General features: G+C 43.0%; 1 protein-coding gene across 1 annotated transcript in view; it reads right to left on the reverse strand.

Annotated features, from left to right (window-relative positions):
• Positions 1 to 15785, reverse strand: part of PGBD5 (piggyBac transposable element derived 5) — a 73381-nt gene that overhangs the window by 33408 nt on the left and 24188 nt on the right. Inside the window, exons 2-3 of the mRNA XM_042796032.1 lie at positions 9897 to 10324; positions 1289 to 1423 (exon numbers count right to left, since the gene is read on the reverse strand). Coding sequence (XP_042651966.1) covers positions 1289 to 1423; positions 9897 to 10324 — 563 coding nt within the window. The remainder of the gene's footprint in view (positions 1 to 1288; positions 1424 to 9896; positions 10325 to 15785) is intronic.

A 15785-nucleotide genomic window follows, 5' to 3' on the forward strand; every position in this document is an offset into this window, starting at 1 on the left:
GGTGCAACGTAATTACAGCTCAGAATCTGAAACCTCTGGCATGTCTGAAGACTTATTAGTTTGGTGGCAGTTGGCTGGGGGGAGCATGGAAAGAGATATCAGCAAACTTTGTGCTCACTGTATCCATTATGCTTCAGTAATAAACTGCGTGTGGAACCAGTGGAGTTCACCTTGGAGATTAAGGACACTACCTCTGTGTAGCAAATGACTTTCTAAATGCCTTGAGAGCGGAACCTTCCAAGGATGCTTCACAAGGTGAGTCTAATTTGTATCAGATAAAACAAGTGCTTTAAAACCCAGATGGAAGATGTATGATCCTAATTTTCTTTTTAGGGTGAATAGCACTGAAAATGCAAACTCCCTGTTCCCAGTGAGCCTCTTTTCTTGCATAGCTACTCAAACAGTCACAGTGACTCACGGATCAAATTCTACTGTGAACAAATGTTCAACTGCAGCAAATCCACAGGCCCTGCAGTTTTGACATGCATTCAGCCTGAGCAGGGGGTGTGCATGTCATACCTGCACCCCTGAACCGCTGCTCTGGAACATGCAGGTCATCGTTTTCACAGAAGCTCTTCGGAAAAAGAAATAAGAGAAAATAACTGTCCCCACGCCTCTAGGTATCAAAATAAACAGTCAGATTTTTCAAGAGCTCTCAAAATTCATCAGCAATGGGGGAATCTGAGAATTCGGAAAGTTGTCCCAGGTGTTTTACAACACTAAAAACAAACCCTTCAACATGTCTCCCACTCAAGCTCATTTCTCACCTTGAAGTCACATTGGATTTTATTCTTTGTTAGAGAAGTAGAAGCGCAAAGAGATGCAATAGGAAACCTTGCTAATATATTTCTCACAGAAAAATAGGCATCTTGATACCATATTGATTTAGTCTATTGGACACCACTGGCTATCACAGACGCAGTGTTAGAGACAGAAGCTGACTCATTAAAAACGACAGAAGTCACAGTACCTAGACATTTAGATAAACTTAGGGTGCACAAACAGACAAACCTTTTAACTCCATTGCAATTTAATTAGGTTAGGGCTGGCAGCCAGAGGGACAGTATTAGAGACAGGCACCCTCAGTTAAATCATACAACAAACAGAGCATCAGGAATTTGTTGTCACCGTCCATCAGATCTAGTATCTGCGGGAGTCAGAGGCCTGCTAAATTCAGATTGTAGTCCCTGGCAAAGCAATGAAAAGAACTGACTGTTCCCTTTGGTCCTGCAATACATTTAAGGGCCTGCTGGAACTGAATGAAGACATCTGAAAAGGTAAAATGTACCTGGCAGATGAAACCAGTGGATGAGCACTGCCGAACCCAGAGACTGAATTTCCTCTTTTTCCTCTTGCGCAGCTCCCTCTCCGTGCATGTGGCAATGAAAACAGGATCCTCGTCAATCAAGGGCTCATGTAGTACCTGCAATTGGCAAGAAAAGAGGCAGGGTGGAAAGAAACAGAAGAGTACATGATTGCTGAAAGAAAATGGTGCATTAAGTTCTTCCAAGGAAATACAATCCTTGCATCATGCTTCTGCACATCACCTCATACAAGGAGCAAAACCACTGTTGTTCATTGCTACCATCCAACAACAACCAAAGCCGAGCCAAGCACAATCCATTGTGGATGGCTGCTCTACAAGTGGTTTGCAAACACTGCAAGGCACGAGTCTCACTTCTCGCTATCAGCTACAGTTTAACATCCCTCAAAAATGTGGCCTCTACTTCTCACTATCAGCTGGAGTTCAGCCTCCCTCCAAAATGAGGTGAGGAATGGGAGGGGATTGTTAGTAGCATCCTTCTCCAAGTTTCATGATCAGCTTCATCTTGTTTGGCAGAAAGTCTTCCACCCAAACATCCCCCCTACAATACGTTGTAAGGTACATTCCTTGGTTACAGCAAAGGAAAACACACAGCAAAGAGGAAGAGAAGTTAAGGGAGAAAAAGATATTTTCTGCTGCCACTTAAGGAGGTGGTGAACAGAGAGGAAACATTTTTCCTGGTGGCAGCAGCTTCAGGGAAGACTCTCTTGCCTCAGAAGCTGAAAAAGTTGACAAAAGGAGACACAAAGATAAAGGACCGAGGCAAAAATAGAAAAAGACAAGGCAGACTGAAGCAAGTAATGAAAATCTGTGAAAATTAAACAATTTCTGCATTCTGCATACAGATGATGTAAGTGGTTCCCTGTTCCTTACAGCTGTTTTGTTACACTTCTCTCTAATTCTGTAGTAAAGTTGTTAGGTTTTACACTATAGAATCCACCTACTGAAAATCACTACTACCTCCTTGAAGCTCACAGGTAGCTGTGCATAACATACACATCCCTGACTGCACAGTATGTAAGTTGTCTAGCAAGTCTCTATTGAAAGGACTCAGCTGCTGAATGTTGACCAAATTCAGACATCTACATCTAAATCAGAGCAAGTCACTGCCCTCTCCCCTCCTGGTACAGGAGGGGAAAGCAGTCCCAGCAGGACGTAATTCATATCTTCTTTAAGACATGTGTAAATAAGTCAGATGGGTTATGATCTAAAGGAGGCTGTTCTTTTCCAGTGACTATCACCCGAGGAGACAGGCTCAGATATAGGTATCCACAATACAGAGGCTCTCACCCTCTGACCAAGCCCTTCCACATCTGCATGGGTGCTACTCTTGTGCACATCTGCACGCAGCCAGTGGCAGAAATGAGAACAAGTCTGCACTAAACTTGGGAGCGATGTTTCTTTGAGATGTGGTGGGTAAGCAGTTAAGCACCAGTGATGAGCAGCTGCTGGCCTCCTGAACACAAGATGTTTGTTGAACATCACGCTGTCAGCCCAAAATAGGCACCCGTGCCCTCCCCAAGCAGTGGCGGCTGCACACTCATTTATATGCACTCCACTTCTTAACGGCTTATAAAACATTCACAGGACCATCTGAAAGCACTCCTGTGAAATGTTCAAATTATACACCAAAATGCAGATGCAAACAAGGAGAGCTGCACACAAAGCTATTTGTTCTTAAAGCTGCAGTTCCCCCTTTTCCCTACTGGAACCAAAGCCTCTTCCTCTCAAGGGCCACATGAAACACTGCTCTTCCTTCCCGAAGGCCACCTGGGGCGTTTCACACTTCCACCTCAAGAAATTCTGACAGTGTTTTTCAAATATTAAACATGTCCTCATTTGGTTTTGCCTTTCTGCCTCTTCCAGGCAGACGGGACAACCACATCCCTTGGGATGGGGTTGGATACACCATTAAGGATTCCTCAGCTACTGAAAAGGCCCTTTTACCTGCCAGATCCCACTGAGTGGTGTGGTTCAACTGTTACAATCTCCCCCAATGTAGGATGGAGAGGAGCAGAAAGAAAAGGCTATATAAGCATCATTTGAGGACATTATTTACCCTCTGTCATTAGCTCAGCTCCCTACTCTGCACCCCAGCATCAGCTCTCCTCACAGCAGCTCTCCTGCATCCTGCTTACCTTTCGCACTCTTCCTGCCTTCTGAGACACTACAAGGCCTGTCAGCCTTACATTTAGAAAGCACATCTGATTTAAAACCTCTCCCCATCTTCCTCTTCTCCCTGCCCATACTCAGCTCTGCCTTCCTCTAGGACCCAGAGCTTCCCCTCCTTTCCTCTACACTGAATATTTAAGTCATTCCCATTTCTCCATAAGATTATTAATGTTCCACCAAAGTCCCTACTGAACTTCTGGGAAGAGGGAACAAAAACGCAAACTGAGTAGGGCAAGACTTGCTGTTGTTGAAAAGAGGGAATATGGACAGGCAGGGAAACTGAAATGAAAACCCTGGAGCTTTCTCTTCTTGCTTCCTCCTGAGAGGGTGGGGAGACAAGTGTTGTCACCCCTCCATAAGCAACCACTGCTTCAACAGCTGTAAAGGACTTTGCAGGCAAGGCTGTGCCTGATGCTGGAACAGCTGATCCTCATCTTGTTTTCAAAGGTGACACTTTGTTGCTTCTGCACTGACACGGTTTTCTTATGACAAAAGCCACAGGCCAGCCTATTAGTTTATTCATTGTCCATTCCCAGTCCCCTTGCTCCTCCTGTAATCTCAACTCCATCTCTTTGCCAAGACTCCATGCAAAGTGATACTTGCTCCTTTTCCATTCCCCATTCTTGCTGTCATTGCAATACCCACTCTTCCACGAGTGAGCTTACTGACCCTGTGGCATAATCTTTCCCTGCTTCTCATCTTCCTAGATAAAAATCTACTTTCAGGCTTAATTGACTCCTACACATATTCCTGGCCGCCTCTTCACCATCTTTGACTCACTCCCCAAGCCCTCCTCTCTCCCTATTCTGATTTCCTTTGTTGCAAAGTATCTTGTGGATTTCTTCACAGAAATTGTTCCCATTTTCTTCTCTAATATCCCCAGTTTTGTTAAGGTCTAGGCAGCACTTCAACTATTTCCTTCACTCCCCCACAGTTATCACATTGCTTTCTTTTTTTTTCCTTCCATAGCCATCCTCACCTCTGCTCGATCTTCTTGCTAAGCTTTCACTCTTTGTTTTCCCCTCAACACATACATGCATTCCAAGTGTTGGAGTCCCATCTTGGAGTCTTGACTCTCCAGAAATTGCTCCATCTCACAACATCTTTCATTTGCTGAACAAAACAGCTAGCCACTGTCAGGAGTGCCTTTCTTCTTTCTCCATTTTAGATCATCTCCAAAGCACTTTCCACTCTGCAGTTCCACCTCTCCTGATGCTGCAGATCTCACTGGCCAGTGAATCTGAATGTCAGTCTTTACCTCCAACTTCTTGCAAGGTCTTCTAAGCCAGGCAGTGCCTGCATTCTCTATGCTTTCTGAGTAACAGCTCTAAAACGTTACTCATTTTAGAGTAACAACCCACCTACCCAGCCAAGTTTTCATCCAAGCCCACAGCTATCCTGCAACAGTTTTCCTTCTGGCCTTAACATAATGTGATCCTGCCCTACAGACTGCTGCTGGAAAGCCATTCTCCTCATCCGTCACACTGGCCACATTGCTTTTCCGTATTTCTCTGATAGCTCTGCTTCTTCAATATATCAGACAGATTCCTTCACTTTCAAAGTCCTGTTTGGCCTATCCACATTTTACTAATCCTCTTTGCCATCATTCAAAGGTTAACTCCCACCTTCAATGGAGCCATGATTTCACGCTCCTCTGCCCATTTGTTCAGTCTTCAGTAGACTCTCTTTAAAGTAAAAAAATAATCAGTTCTTACAGTACTCCTTTGACATTAGGTAATTTAAAAATAGCCATACAGGTTCATTTTCTGCTGTCAAACTCTCCACAAAATCTGGCTTCACCAGAGGATCAACTGGCTGAGAACTACAGGACATCAGAAATTTACCTTGCTATTCAATATGCTTACCATAGAATGGTTTGGGTTGGAAGGGAGCTTAAAGATCACCTAGTTCCAACCCCCCTGCCACGGGCAGGGACACCTTCCACCAGACCAGGTTGCTCAAAGCCCCGTCCAGCCTGGCCTTGAACCCTTCCAGGGAGGGGGCAGCCACAGCTGCTCTGGGCAACCTGTGCCAGTGCCTCACAACCTTCATAGTGAAGAATTTCTTCCTTACATCTAATCTGAATCTACCCTCTTTCAGTTTAAAGCCATTACCCCTTGTCCTACCACTACACTCCCTGATAAAGAGTCCCTGCCCATCTTTCCCGTAGCTCCCTTTAAGAACTGGAAGGCCGCTGTAAGGTCTCCCCAGAGCCTTCTCTTCTCCAGTCTGAACACCCCCAACTCTCTCAGCCTGGCCTCACGGGAGAGATGCTCCAGCCCCCCAATCGTCTTTGTGGCCTCCTCTGGACTTGCTCTAATAGGTCCATGTCCTTACTTATGACGGGGGCCCTTACTGCTCCTCTGTCTGTCTTTCTCTTGCTCCATGTCTTGTACTTGGCCAATGCCCTCTGAATATTTCTATCTGCATTGCATTCACAGAAGCCCTAAGACAGAAGAGTCCTGGATTGTGACCAGTACCCTTACTCACAGCAAATCACTTTGAAAACTGGAAAACTGAGACACAGAGGTGTGACTTGAGCAAGATCTTATCATTTGGAAATGCCCAAATCAGTATTTAATGATATGGACACAGAAAAGCTATGAGTTGATCAGCCTGGTTTTGCCCCTGTTTTCAGAGCAGCTGCCATCTAATGCTGGGAGCTGGTTTGGAAGAACTATGTTGAAACTGCTTAGCTGTACGCTATGATACCACCAAGAGTGAAACACAAACGAGCCCCCTAGTAACCAGCCAAATTTTAGCACCATGCCTTTGGAGCAAGAGGCTAGAGCTATGTCTCTCTTTTTGCCAGGGAGTTCATTGCTGTCTGAGGTAAGGACTTAAGCTGGCTGTTCCCAGCTGACATTTTACTGGGCAGATCCAGAAATGTTTGGTTCCAAGATGCTGAAGAGAAGAAAGAGGAAATAATAGAGTTCCCAGAGTTGTGCTCCTGACCTCTGCCATGCCAGTCAGGGGTAGCCAGAAACAGCAATCCTGTCTAGTCACATCCCACTGACAAGCATATAAATACTCAGCAGGCACAGAAGGATATTTGAGCAGTGATGTTATTTTTCTGAGCTCCTCTGGTTTCTGGAATTCAGTGTATATCCTTGGCAGGTGAGTACCCTTGAACTTGTCGCAGGATGCCTCCTGAGCGCTGGCAGGACATCTTCCCTGTCTTCTGGCTTCCACTTGTCAACAGTAGCACAGCTACAAAGCAATGTGGACCTGAGCAGCAGAGATGACACTGATGGCAAGAACTGACCCAAACTTCCAACTCTTGTTGCTCAGGTAAGAGTAGCAGTTATTTATACAGAATATGCTGGGGAGGGATGGAATGCAGAGAATATTCCTGTCATTCTTATCCAATCTAGGTCACAACACCATTTTTTTCTACTTCAGAAATTGAAGCTAGCACTGCCGATACACAATTACAATGTTCTGGGCTTTCAATACCTTCATAAGCTGGAGAGTAATTATTTCCTTTTGTTTGCTCAGTACATTTAGCAAAATAATGACAATTCACTAGACTGTTTTCTTTGTTTTCATATATTGGCATAGTTCTCTCTGTTTCCTTTCATAGAAACTGTGGTGTCATTTTTGCATGCACCTTTTGGGGGCGGGGTTACACATGAGAAAAAAAACCCTAAATATTTTCTGAGACAGAAATTCCACTTGAATCTCTTCTAGCTCTCCAAAAGGAAAAAAATATCAAATCTGTAGAATAAGTAACTGTGAAAGCAGATTTTGTACTGCTTATCTGACACAGACTGCCTGCTCTGTCCGTAACAGTGAGCATGGCATCGTCCTAACCTGCATTCTGTGATTCCACACAGCCAGAGGCAGAAAGTAACGTTTACCTACAAGCCCAAACAGCTTTGATGCATTCAACAGCAAGAAGCCCAAGTCACTCTTCTGCCTGATGCCACTTACAAGACATTAGCCTAAAGCCTCAGCACAGATCATGGCTTGGGAACAAATCATCCAGATATCATAAGTCTTATGTTTAAGATACAGGTATACCTTAAGCAACAAATCCATTTTGAGTTTGGGATTCCAGGTACCAGATCACAGAAACCCCGGCCTCTCTTCCCAAAACAATTTCAGAGGCAGCACATCCAAAAGCCCATCTGAATGGGTCCTTCCCTTTGTCTTTTCCCTTCGTCTCTGTGCAACTGGGCTATTCTTTTTAATTATTTCTATTATTTCTCACTGGGCCTGACATTCTGAGTTTGATGTTTACTGCAGCCTGCTAATCTGCACTCAAGGCAATTTCCAAGGAGAGGTTTTTCCTGTTGTTTTGAGCAGATGGGTCCTTGTCTCTTGAGACAGGTAGTGTGCAGCCCTGCCTGATGGCACCCAGGAGGACGTTAGGCACAAGGCTACTTTTGAGAGGAGGCCTGGAACATCCCCCAGTAGGCTACTGGCGCTACACTAGAGTATTTTTAACAACAGATTCAAACCCTCTTTCTATCTCACAGTTATTTTTGAAGTTGTGTTTTAATGCTTTTTGTTTCACTCAGTACCACTGAAACATGCTGTATAGAAACCACTGATGTAAACACTGACAAGGGGACAGAGAAGTGGAGGGAGAAGCAAAATAATTAGGCTGACAATTCTCCCTTTTTTTTAAAAAAAGTATCATATCCTTACCAAGCTCAGCACAAGTATACATTTTGCTCGTGGAGATTAGAGGTTTTGCCACTGCAAATGGGATGTTATGATTTTGTCAATTTAGTTCTCAAACTTGCTCAGGAGGGGGAAGGGAGAAGGGATATACATGCAAATCAAATTTTATCCTTTAATGGATTTGCACTCACAGCATGTCCCACAGCACACCATTATAAGCATTTACATTAGACACAGTGATCACATTTCTGAAGCCTTTATCTTCTGCCCACTGAAGTCAGTGGCCATAAGGATTAGATTTCATATCTGAATGAGAGCTTGGTCCCAACAATACCGTGTCTCTTACTGTCTGTTTTGTCTTGATGGAAGTGCACCTTGCTGGCGTGGCTTAGCGAGAACACTCCTTTCTCCTCCCTTCTCCCATCTCGTAACAGCTTTTTAGTCAGCTGTGTTGTCCTGAATTATACAGATATGATTTTTATGGTTTATAAAATAGGAAAAAACCCTATAATCACTTCAAATTTATTTTGGGCACACTTCAATGGATGTGCATCTTTATCTTCATTAATTTTGTGCAGTAGCCAAAAATGTGATGCTTCAGAGGGGAAACGGGAAGAAAAAGAGGAAGATGGACACACCACCTTTTCTAAATGCCTAGGTGAAATCTTTATATTCCAAAAACACAGAGTTGATTGAAGTTATTTCAAGCAGTAACATATTTCATGCTTATTCCTTTTTCTTTCCAGACTTCAGAACATGACCAGTAGCAACAGGTCGAAAAGGAGATGATTTATAGTGGGACAAAGTTTAAATAGCGTATGATTAATATTAAGAAAAGATTGCTTTGCACTTAAAAAAAAAAATAATCGTTCAGCTGTACAGCTGTAGTCAGACAACCAGCTACGTAAGTTTCTGTATTTAGTTCCTTACACTGTCTGCCCAGTTTACAGAGCAGTATCCCTACAGAATGGCATTCTACTGTACCCCTACTTGTATCTGGAAATGAAAATTAATCGGAGTCCTGTTTACTTTTATTTCTGATAGTCTATAAATATTTCCAGCTCACTTGCACTTTGGTTACAAATCCACACATCAGTAAGTTTTTCCACAGGAGCATCACCCATCATTAAAATCCAGCACTGGCACAAGGCACAGGCAGTGCTGCTGAGGGCAGCTGACGACAGTGAGCAAAGGCACCAGTCCCGCTGCTTATTTTCCCTTTGCCCAGTCAGGAGGAGGTAGCTGTGCTGCTGGACCATACAGCAAGCACCTACTGCTAGGGTCAGGGCTGGTCATTCCTAGCAAATTCAGCTCCTGCAATCCAACCCACAGCAGGAGCAGAGCTACAGGCTTTCCCTCCAGCCCAGCTGCACCAGCTCTGCCCTTTCCACTCTCCCTCACAGGAACAGCCTGTAGCCTCCCATCCTCAGGATAGCAAAAACTAGTGGTGCCAACCTCACTGAGAAGGTTCCAGGCTTGTTTAGCACACTAAAACAAACAGCCCCAGCTCAGAGAGCATCATTCCTATTGAAACATGCCAGGTACCTGCACTGCAGCAATATGTCAGACACTGCTGAGCAGTCACATTGGACAGTGCTGTTTTCTCTCACATTTTATGGAGGCACCACAGCATGGCTTCACACTATGGAGCTCTTTCTTCACACTGAAGTTCTTTCTCCAGGCAGCTGTGCTCTGCACTTTCAGTCATCGCAAGATGACCTGACCTAGAGCATGTGGGTTAGACATCCCCTGCCAAGAGGTTAACTCTTACCTGGGCTTGCGAAGGCCTAAAAGCAGAGTCAAAGCCATTCTGCAGAGAGTCCAGAAAAGGCTGGATTTTGTAGAGGCCATGTGTTGTCTGGCTCGAGCGGAAGGCGACAATGTGGAAGTACTTCAGGATCTTCTCAAAACGTGACTGTGTCATGATAAGTGCAATGCTCTTGTTGCTGTAGAAGCCGCTGCTCCAGATGCTGAGAACAGACTCACAGTGGTGGATGCTGGTTGATATCATGTAGCCTAAGAAGGCCTTCATTTCCGTCAAGGTGACATCAATCCAGGTATCGTCACTACCAAACCTCTCCTGGTACTTCTTAGCATACATGTTGGTTTGGACCACCATATTCTTTAGTACGTTGTCAGGGACAAAAAGCTGAAAAAAGTCCATGGCACTGGCAGTCTGGGGCATTTTTCGTGTTGGACCTAGAACAAAATCAAGAAAGGAAGATAAGCTCACAAGGCATGTCCAACACCAGCAATTTAAAGCAGGATTAACTTTCCTAAAGCAGGAAAACAAGGCCAAAGTGATGGCATGTCAGCTAATTCCTTTGAAAGTATACCCACTGTCTAGCAGATCTCATAAGGAAACTTCCCCCCCATGTTCTCGGTCTTCCTCCTACATGATACAACACACTGAATAGTTTCTTCTGCTTTGCACACTCGGTTTGTATCATGCAGGTCTGTGAGGCAGCATGCATTTAATTTTTCCATTCATATACTATCTGTACCTTTTACCCTCAGCAGTTGTGTTGGCCTTTTTCTAGATAGTCTTTTACTTGTCCATACGCACATCAAAGCAGTGCCTTCCTCAAAACAGCCCAGAACGAAGGTGTCCAAGCCCTCCAAAGACAGAGTGCTGTCCCCATCCCAGCTGACATGACTCCTGAGCACTAAAACCTGATCCCACCTTTCCTTTTGTACTTCCAATACCCACCCAGATCACTGTAATTAATCCCGTGACTTTCAGATCTATTTCTGTTCCGCATACAGAGCCATGCAGATCATGTCTATGTGCTTTTGAGCTCTGTGTCTCTGCCGCCACACTGGAGCTTTATCTTGCATTCTGACAGCCCCAGGAGAGCACATTACCGGAACAAGTCAAAGACACCATGTGGCTAGTGTCACTGTCCCACATCACAGGGAATATTTTTAGCATTACAATGCATACGCTGGTCCTTTTCCTTCCATAAGCCTTGCAGTCCCATGCTGTCATTACTCTAGCTTTTCACTAATCTTGCACCTTCTCTGCCAGTTTCAACTATTCCATATGAGGCAGGGTGGGGGGGAAGGGAAGGAGGCTCTAAGGTAGGCAGCACTGTATCAGTGTAACAAGGTTATCCAGTCAGCCACCAGATTACATTAAGCCGAATTAAGAACATCAAGTCTGCAATACCAGGGACACAGACACTAGTCCTTACAGTCTTCTCTCATCTAATCCCTTCCATAAACTAATCAAGCTCCATTTTAAAAGTGGTGTTTTTCACGCTCCCACCCATGGCAGTGTAGTCATCAGGTAAGGGCTATGGAGACAGGGACATTCTCTATTCTCTTACACAAGCAATGAAAATCAATACACGTGAGAGGGCCAGCATGGACAAACCCAATGGACAGGGCAGCGCTTAAGATCAGTTCTATATCCTTGTGCAAAAGATAGTGTCATGATTATAACCTCTAACTAAGAGTTGGATCCAATAAACATTGTGGCTCAGTTTAACAGCCTTCAGTCTTGGGACTGTCTGAAAAACACTCTTCCTGATCAAAAGCAAGAGGCACACAGTTTCTCATCTGAAGTTCTGCCCAACAAGAGTGAGTTTTCCTTACACTCTGTGGCTGCTTGGGTCTCAGCATCAGCTCTCCCAGCTGAATGAGAGCAGGAGATTTGCCATTCTACAGTCTGGCTCTGCAAAGATCCACTACCGTGTTGGTCAGGTCGCACTCTCCAGTACCCCTATATCTCAGCTCATATCCTTAGTTACAGCAGTACCTATAGCTTGCAGAAATTTTGCATGAAAACAGTACTACAAGGACCTACACAAATACTGTGCTGGACTTGATCTTAAGCCTTAATGGTTGGGTGCACTCTGGTGAACTTAAGCTATTAGCATGACAGTAAAAATAGCACCAAGACACTGAAACAGTGAACCTTCAGATTGTAAAGAGTGCCAAAAAAGAAAACAAAAGTGGATTTTTTCCCCGCCCCCGGGTGCAGTAAGGAAAAAAAACATATATTTAAAGATTAATTTCCAATTTAATTTGCGAGACTGAGAAACTAGAAATTAAACAGTTCAGTTGAAAGCACATTCCTCTATATAGCAAGACCAGAGTAAAAAGCCCCACACAAACCATGCTCTGGTAAGGACATAACAGAAAATTTCAGCTTAAATGACAAAAGGTTTTCATTATCAAGTGAAAACTACCAGGCTAGAATAGACATACTTACTTAACCTTAACTGCTATTGCAATAATAAAGCCTGTTAACAAAGAGTTCCCTTCCTTCGATCAGGAGATTTATATTCTGCTAGTACCCACTAGACTGTTATAGCTGACATAAAATGCTCTACAAATGATTCTGTATGAATGACTTACAGTACATCACTTCCTCCTTCCCCACAACTTAATCAAGTTTTGACGTTCTACAGTAGATACGGCTTTCTGATAACAACACACTGCACAGAGTGTATTCCTAGTTATACATGAAGTCTCGAGTCATGTCACTGAATTCAACTCCAGTGCACAGGCAACCTTCCAGGTAGAGCACCAAGGTAGTTTTTTATTTCTTGCCATTAGAATTAGAAGCTGGGAGTAGGGGGTAACATTTTAAATCTTGCCTACAGCAAACAAGATGCATTCATAAAGCATTAAGTCTTATGAAGTGAAATACATTGGTCCTGACACAGGTGGACATGGACAATAGGTACATGCTGGACTCCATCTTTAGGGAGCCAAGAGCAGTCAGAAGCGCAAAAATGTACTTTTAATGTAATTAAATATTCAGTGGCTGCACAAGTTTACCTTGAAAAGAGATTACAGAAAACTGACAGGTATACTGGATAGGACAAGCCTTTCTTACCCAGCAGTCCTGCTCCAGCTGCACAGAATCTCCTATCTGCTCTCCTTATTGAAACAAATATGCAAGACTTGTAACCTATTGGCCATGCAGAACCCACACAGCTCTAAAGTGAGATGAATCACTTTCTGACTCAAACATCAACCTAATTGTTGACTAAATATAATTCTGAAAGCCCCTGTATAATCTCATTGTCTTAAAAAAACAGCCTTTACTGGCAAAGTGAGCACAATTGATTCATAATTTACTGATATGCAATAGAACAATAGTGACATTGAATTTCTGTAGGAAGAGAACTGAATTCTTAAAATGAATTAGGTTTTGCGTAGTTAATGAGTAGCCTAAAATAAATTATTTAAATATGACTTTCTATCTAAGTACACAAACATATCCCATATATAAATCCAATTACATAAGAAACTTAAATAGTGAGCTTGTACCTTTTAAGGATTTTTACATTGACTTAAATGGCACTTACCCAGAAAAATATAGATATGAAAAGAGTTCAGTGTTCCATACATACACTGTTTACCTTTCAAAGCTTTTCTCAGTCAAATAAAATAGTGGCTTTCCCTAGTCTTCCATTCTCAGAATTAATACACAATTATAACTGTATGTAAAATTCAGATTTTTCTCTCTTCTCTGCCCTGAAGTGTGTGCACAGAGAATATATTTACTTACATATGGGTTTTTGCTTTAAAAACCAATCAGGTTTTCCTGTATAATCTATAGTCAGAGCACAAAAGCACTCTTGGAGTTCCCAATCACCCAGCTAGACCCAGTGTTCTGTGCACACCCACGGCAGGGGCAGAGCTCTACTGAGTAACCTCTGGTTGGGCAGCACACACACCAGCACTAGCACTCTGAGCTTGCTTTAAGTGACTTTGCAGAACATGGAAAATAACATAACCTTCCTTTGTTATGATACCACGCAAACACACAAACTCTCCTTCTTCCTTCTCACCCTGTCTACCGGCAGAAACTTTTATGTGCAATAAGCAGCAGTCACCTGGTACTAGATCCTAATTTGACCAGGTGGGTTCAATTTTCTGTTTAGCATGCTGAAGGAAGGTCTCCCCCAGAGCCGTAGCTATTTAAATTGTAAGAATAGTCTAAAAATAAATGAAGAAGCCGAGCAGGGAAAGCCATTTGTGTTTCTGTAGGGGAGATAGGATTGTGGAGCGGAGGCTGGCACCTCGCCCTCAGACTGCGCACATTGCAGAGCCCATTTTGGCTCAACTCAGCTCAGGGCAAACTGCAGCAGCCTCACTGGGTCCGATGCCTAGCGAGAGAGCGGGCTGCACGCTCAACTTCTCTGCAAACATACACACTGCAGAAAAAACAGAAAGGATTAAAAAAACGTTCACGTGAAACTTCTGCACGATCATCCTTCAGGCTGCCCCTGCGTGTCCTCCTACAATCTCCGGTCTTCTCCCTTGGGTGGGTCCCCACCAGTCACATTCTTCCACCTGCGCCATTCCCATCAGTGATTCTAGCTCTCCTTACTGAGTAGCACGTTAGGAAAAAAATAAAAACACCGAGTGATTTAACTGCTTTTCCCCTACTTAGCTGGTTTGCAGGACAGTGTAATTTGAGCACATTTTTAATAGGTTAATTTATCCTTTTCAATTTTTCCTGTTCTGATTACCAACCTGTTATTTAGTAGCTCAGAGTTCAAAGACTCAGAAAAAAAGATGGAAAGTTTCAAAACCTACTGTAATCTATCAGTGCTTACAACATAACATACAAATCTTAAGGAGGTGAAAAGCATTGTCATTTTGGGCAGGATAAATCAGATGTGTAAGAAAAAAACACAGAGGAAGAAAATTTTCCTTTTGCTGGGCAGAAGGCTTAATGCTCTCATTAAACGTGTAACCAAGGTTCATGATAAAATATCCCATTACATTGACAGACCCACATATTACCATATGTATGGCTAATCCAAATTGCATGGTTTGGAAACAAACCTTGTAGAGAGCTAATTCAGGGCTGACTTTGAACTTAAACTTCATTAGCAGCTAGGCAGACTACAATACTCCTGACTGAATCAGGCACAGAAGTAGCAGAAGCATCAGTTTAAGAATTTAGAAGTCATTTTATTGTCCGCTTTGCACAAAATTTATAGTCATGCATGAGGATAGTACATTTAGGTGTATTATATACAGATACATACCTAAGAAAAATCTTTCCAGAACCTATTATTTTTTGGTAATTGGTTAGTATTTGCTCCTATGACATATGGCACAGCTTTCAAAGACCAGGGTTGGTTTGAAAACCCAGTAATTCTTTCTTCCTAAGTCCAAGCAATCAGAGACTTTGATATTCCTGAGAAGTTACCTTTCTAAAAGTACACAACATGATTTTTGGGTCTTAATTAGAGAACATCAAAAAATGCTGACGGAAGATTTCTGTCAGAAAATACACATTCATCCAAAAAATCTTGATGTTTTCATGTAAAATGTCAATTGATAAAATATGACAGTTTAAACAATTTTTCATCTTTCTCGATAAGTATAGACCAATACAAAGAACTGAAAAAATAACAACAAAATCAAAAGCAATGTTTTCATATTTCCCAAGTGAGATTTTTCAGAATCTCGGTTTCACACTAAGTTCCCTCACGTAAGCTTTGGAAGCACTGGAGCTTATCCAGCTTGCCAAAAAAACAGTCTTCATATCAGCTCTATTCTTAATGGTCTGGAAGCAACGTACATCAGACCACTCTCAAACCATAGCCAGTTTGACGGCCTTATGACAAGCCTGTCAAGGCAGCTTGAAGTAAGTGCATGTATCAGTTCTCTTTTGCATTTTATTCCA

Source organism: Tyto alba, unplaced genomic scaffold, assembly GCF_018691265.1.
Source record: "Tyto alba isolate M040663 unplaced genomic scaffold, T.alba_DEE_v4.0 Super-Scaffold_22, whole genome shotgun sequence".
In the NCBI taxonomy this organism is placed as follows: Eukaryota; Metazoa; Chordata; class Aves; order Strigiformes; family Tytonidae; genus Tyto; species Tyto alba.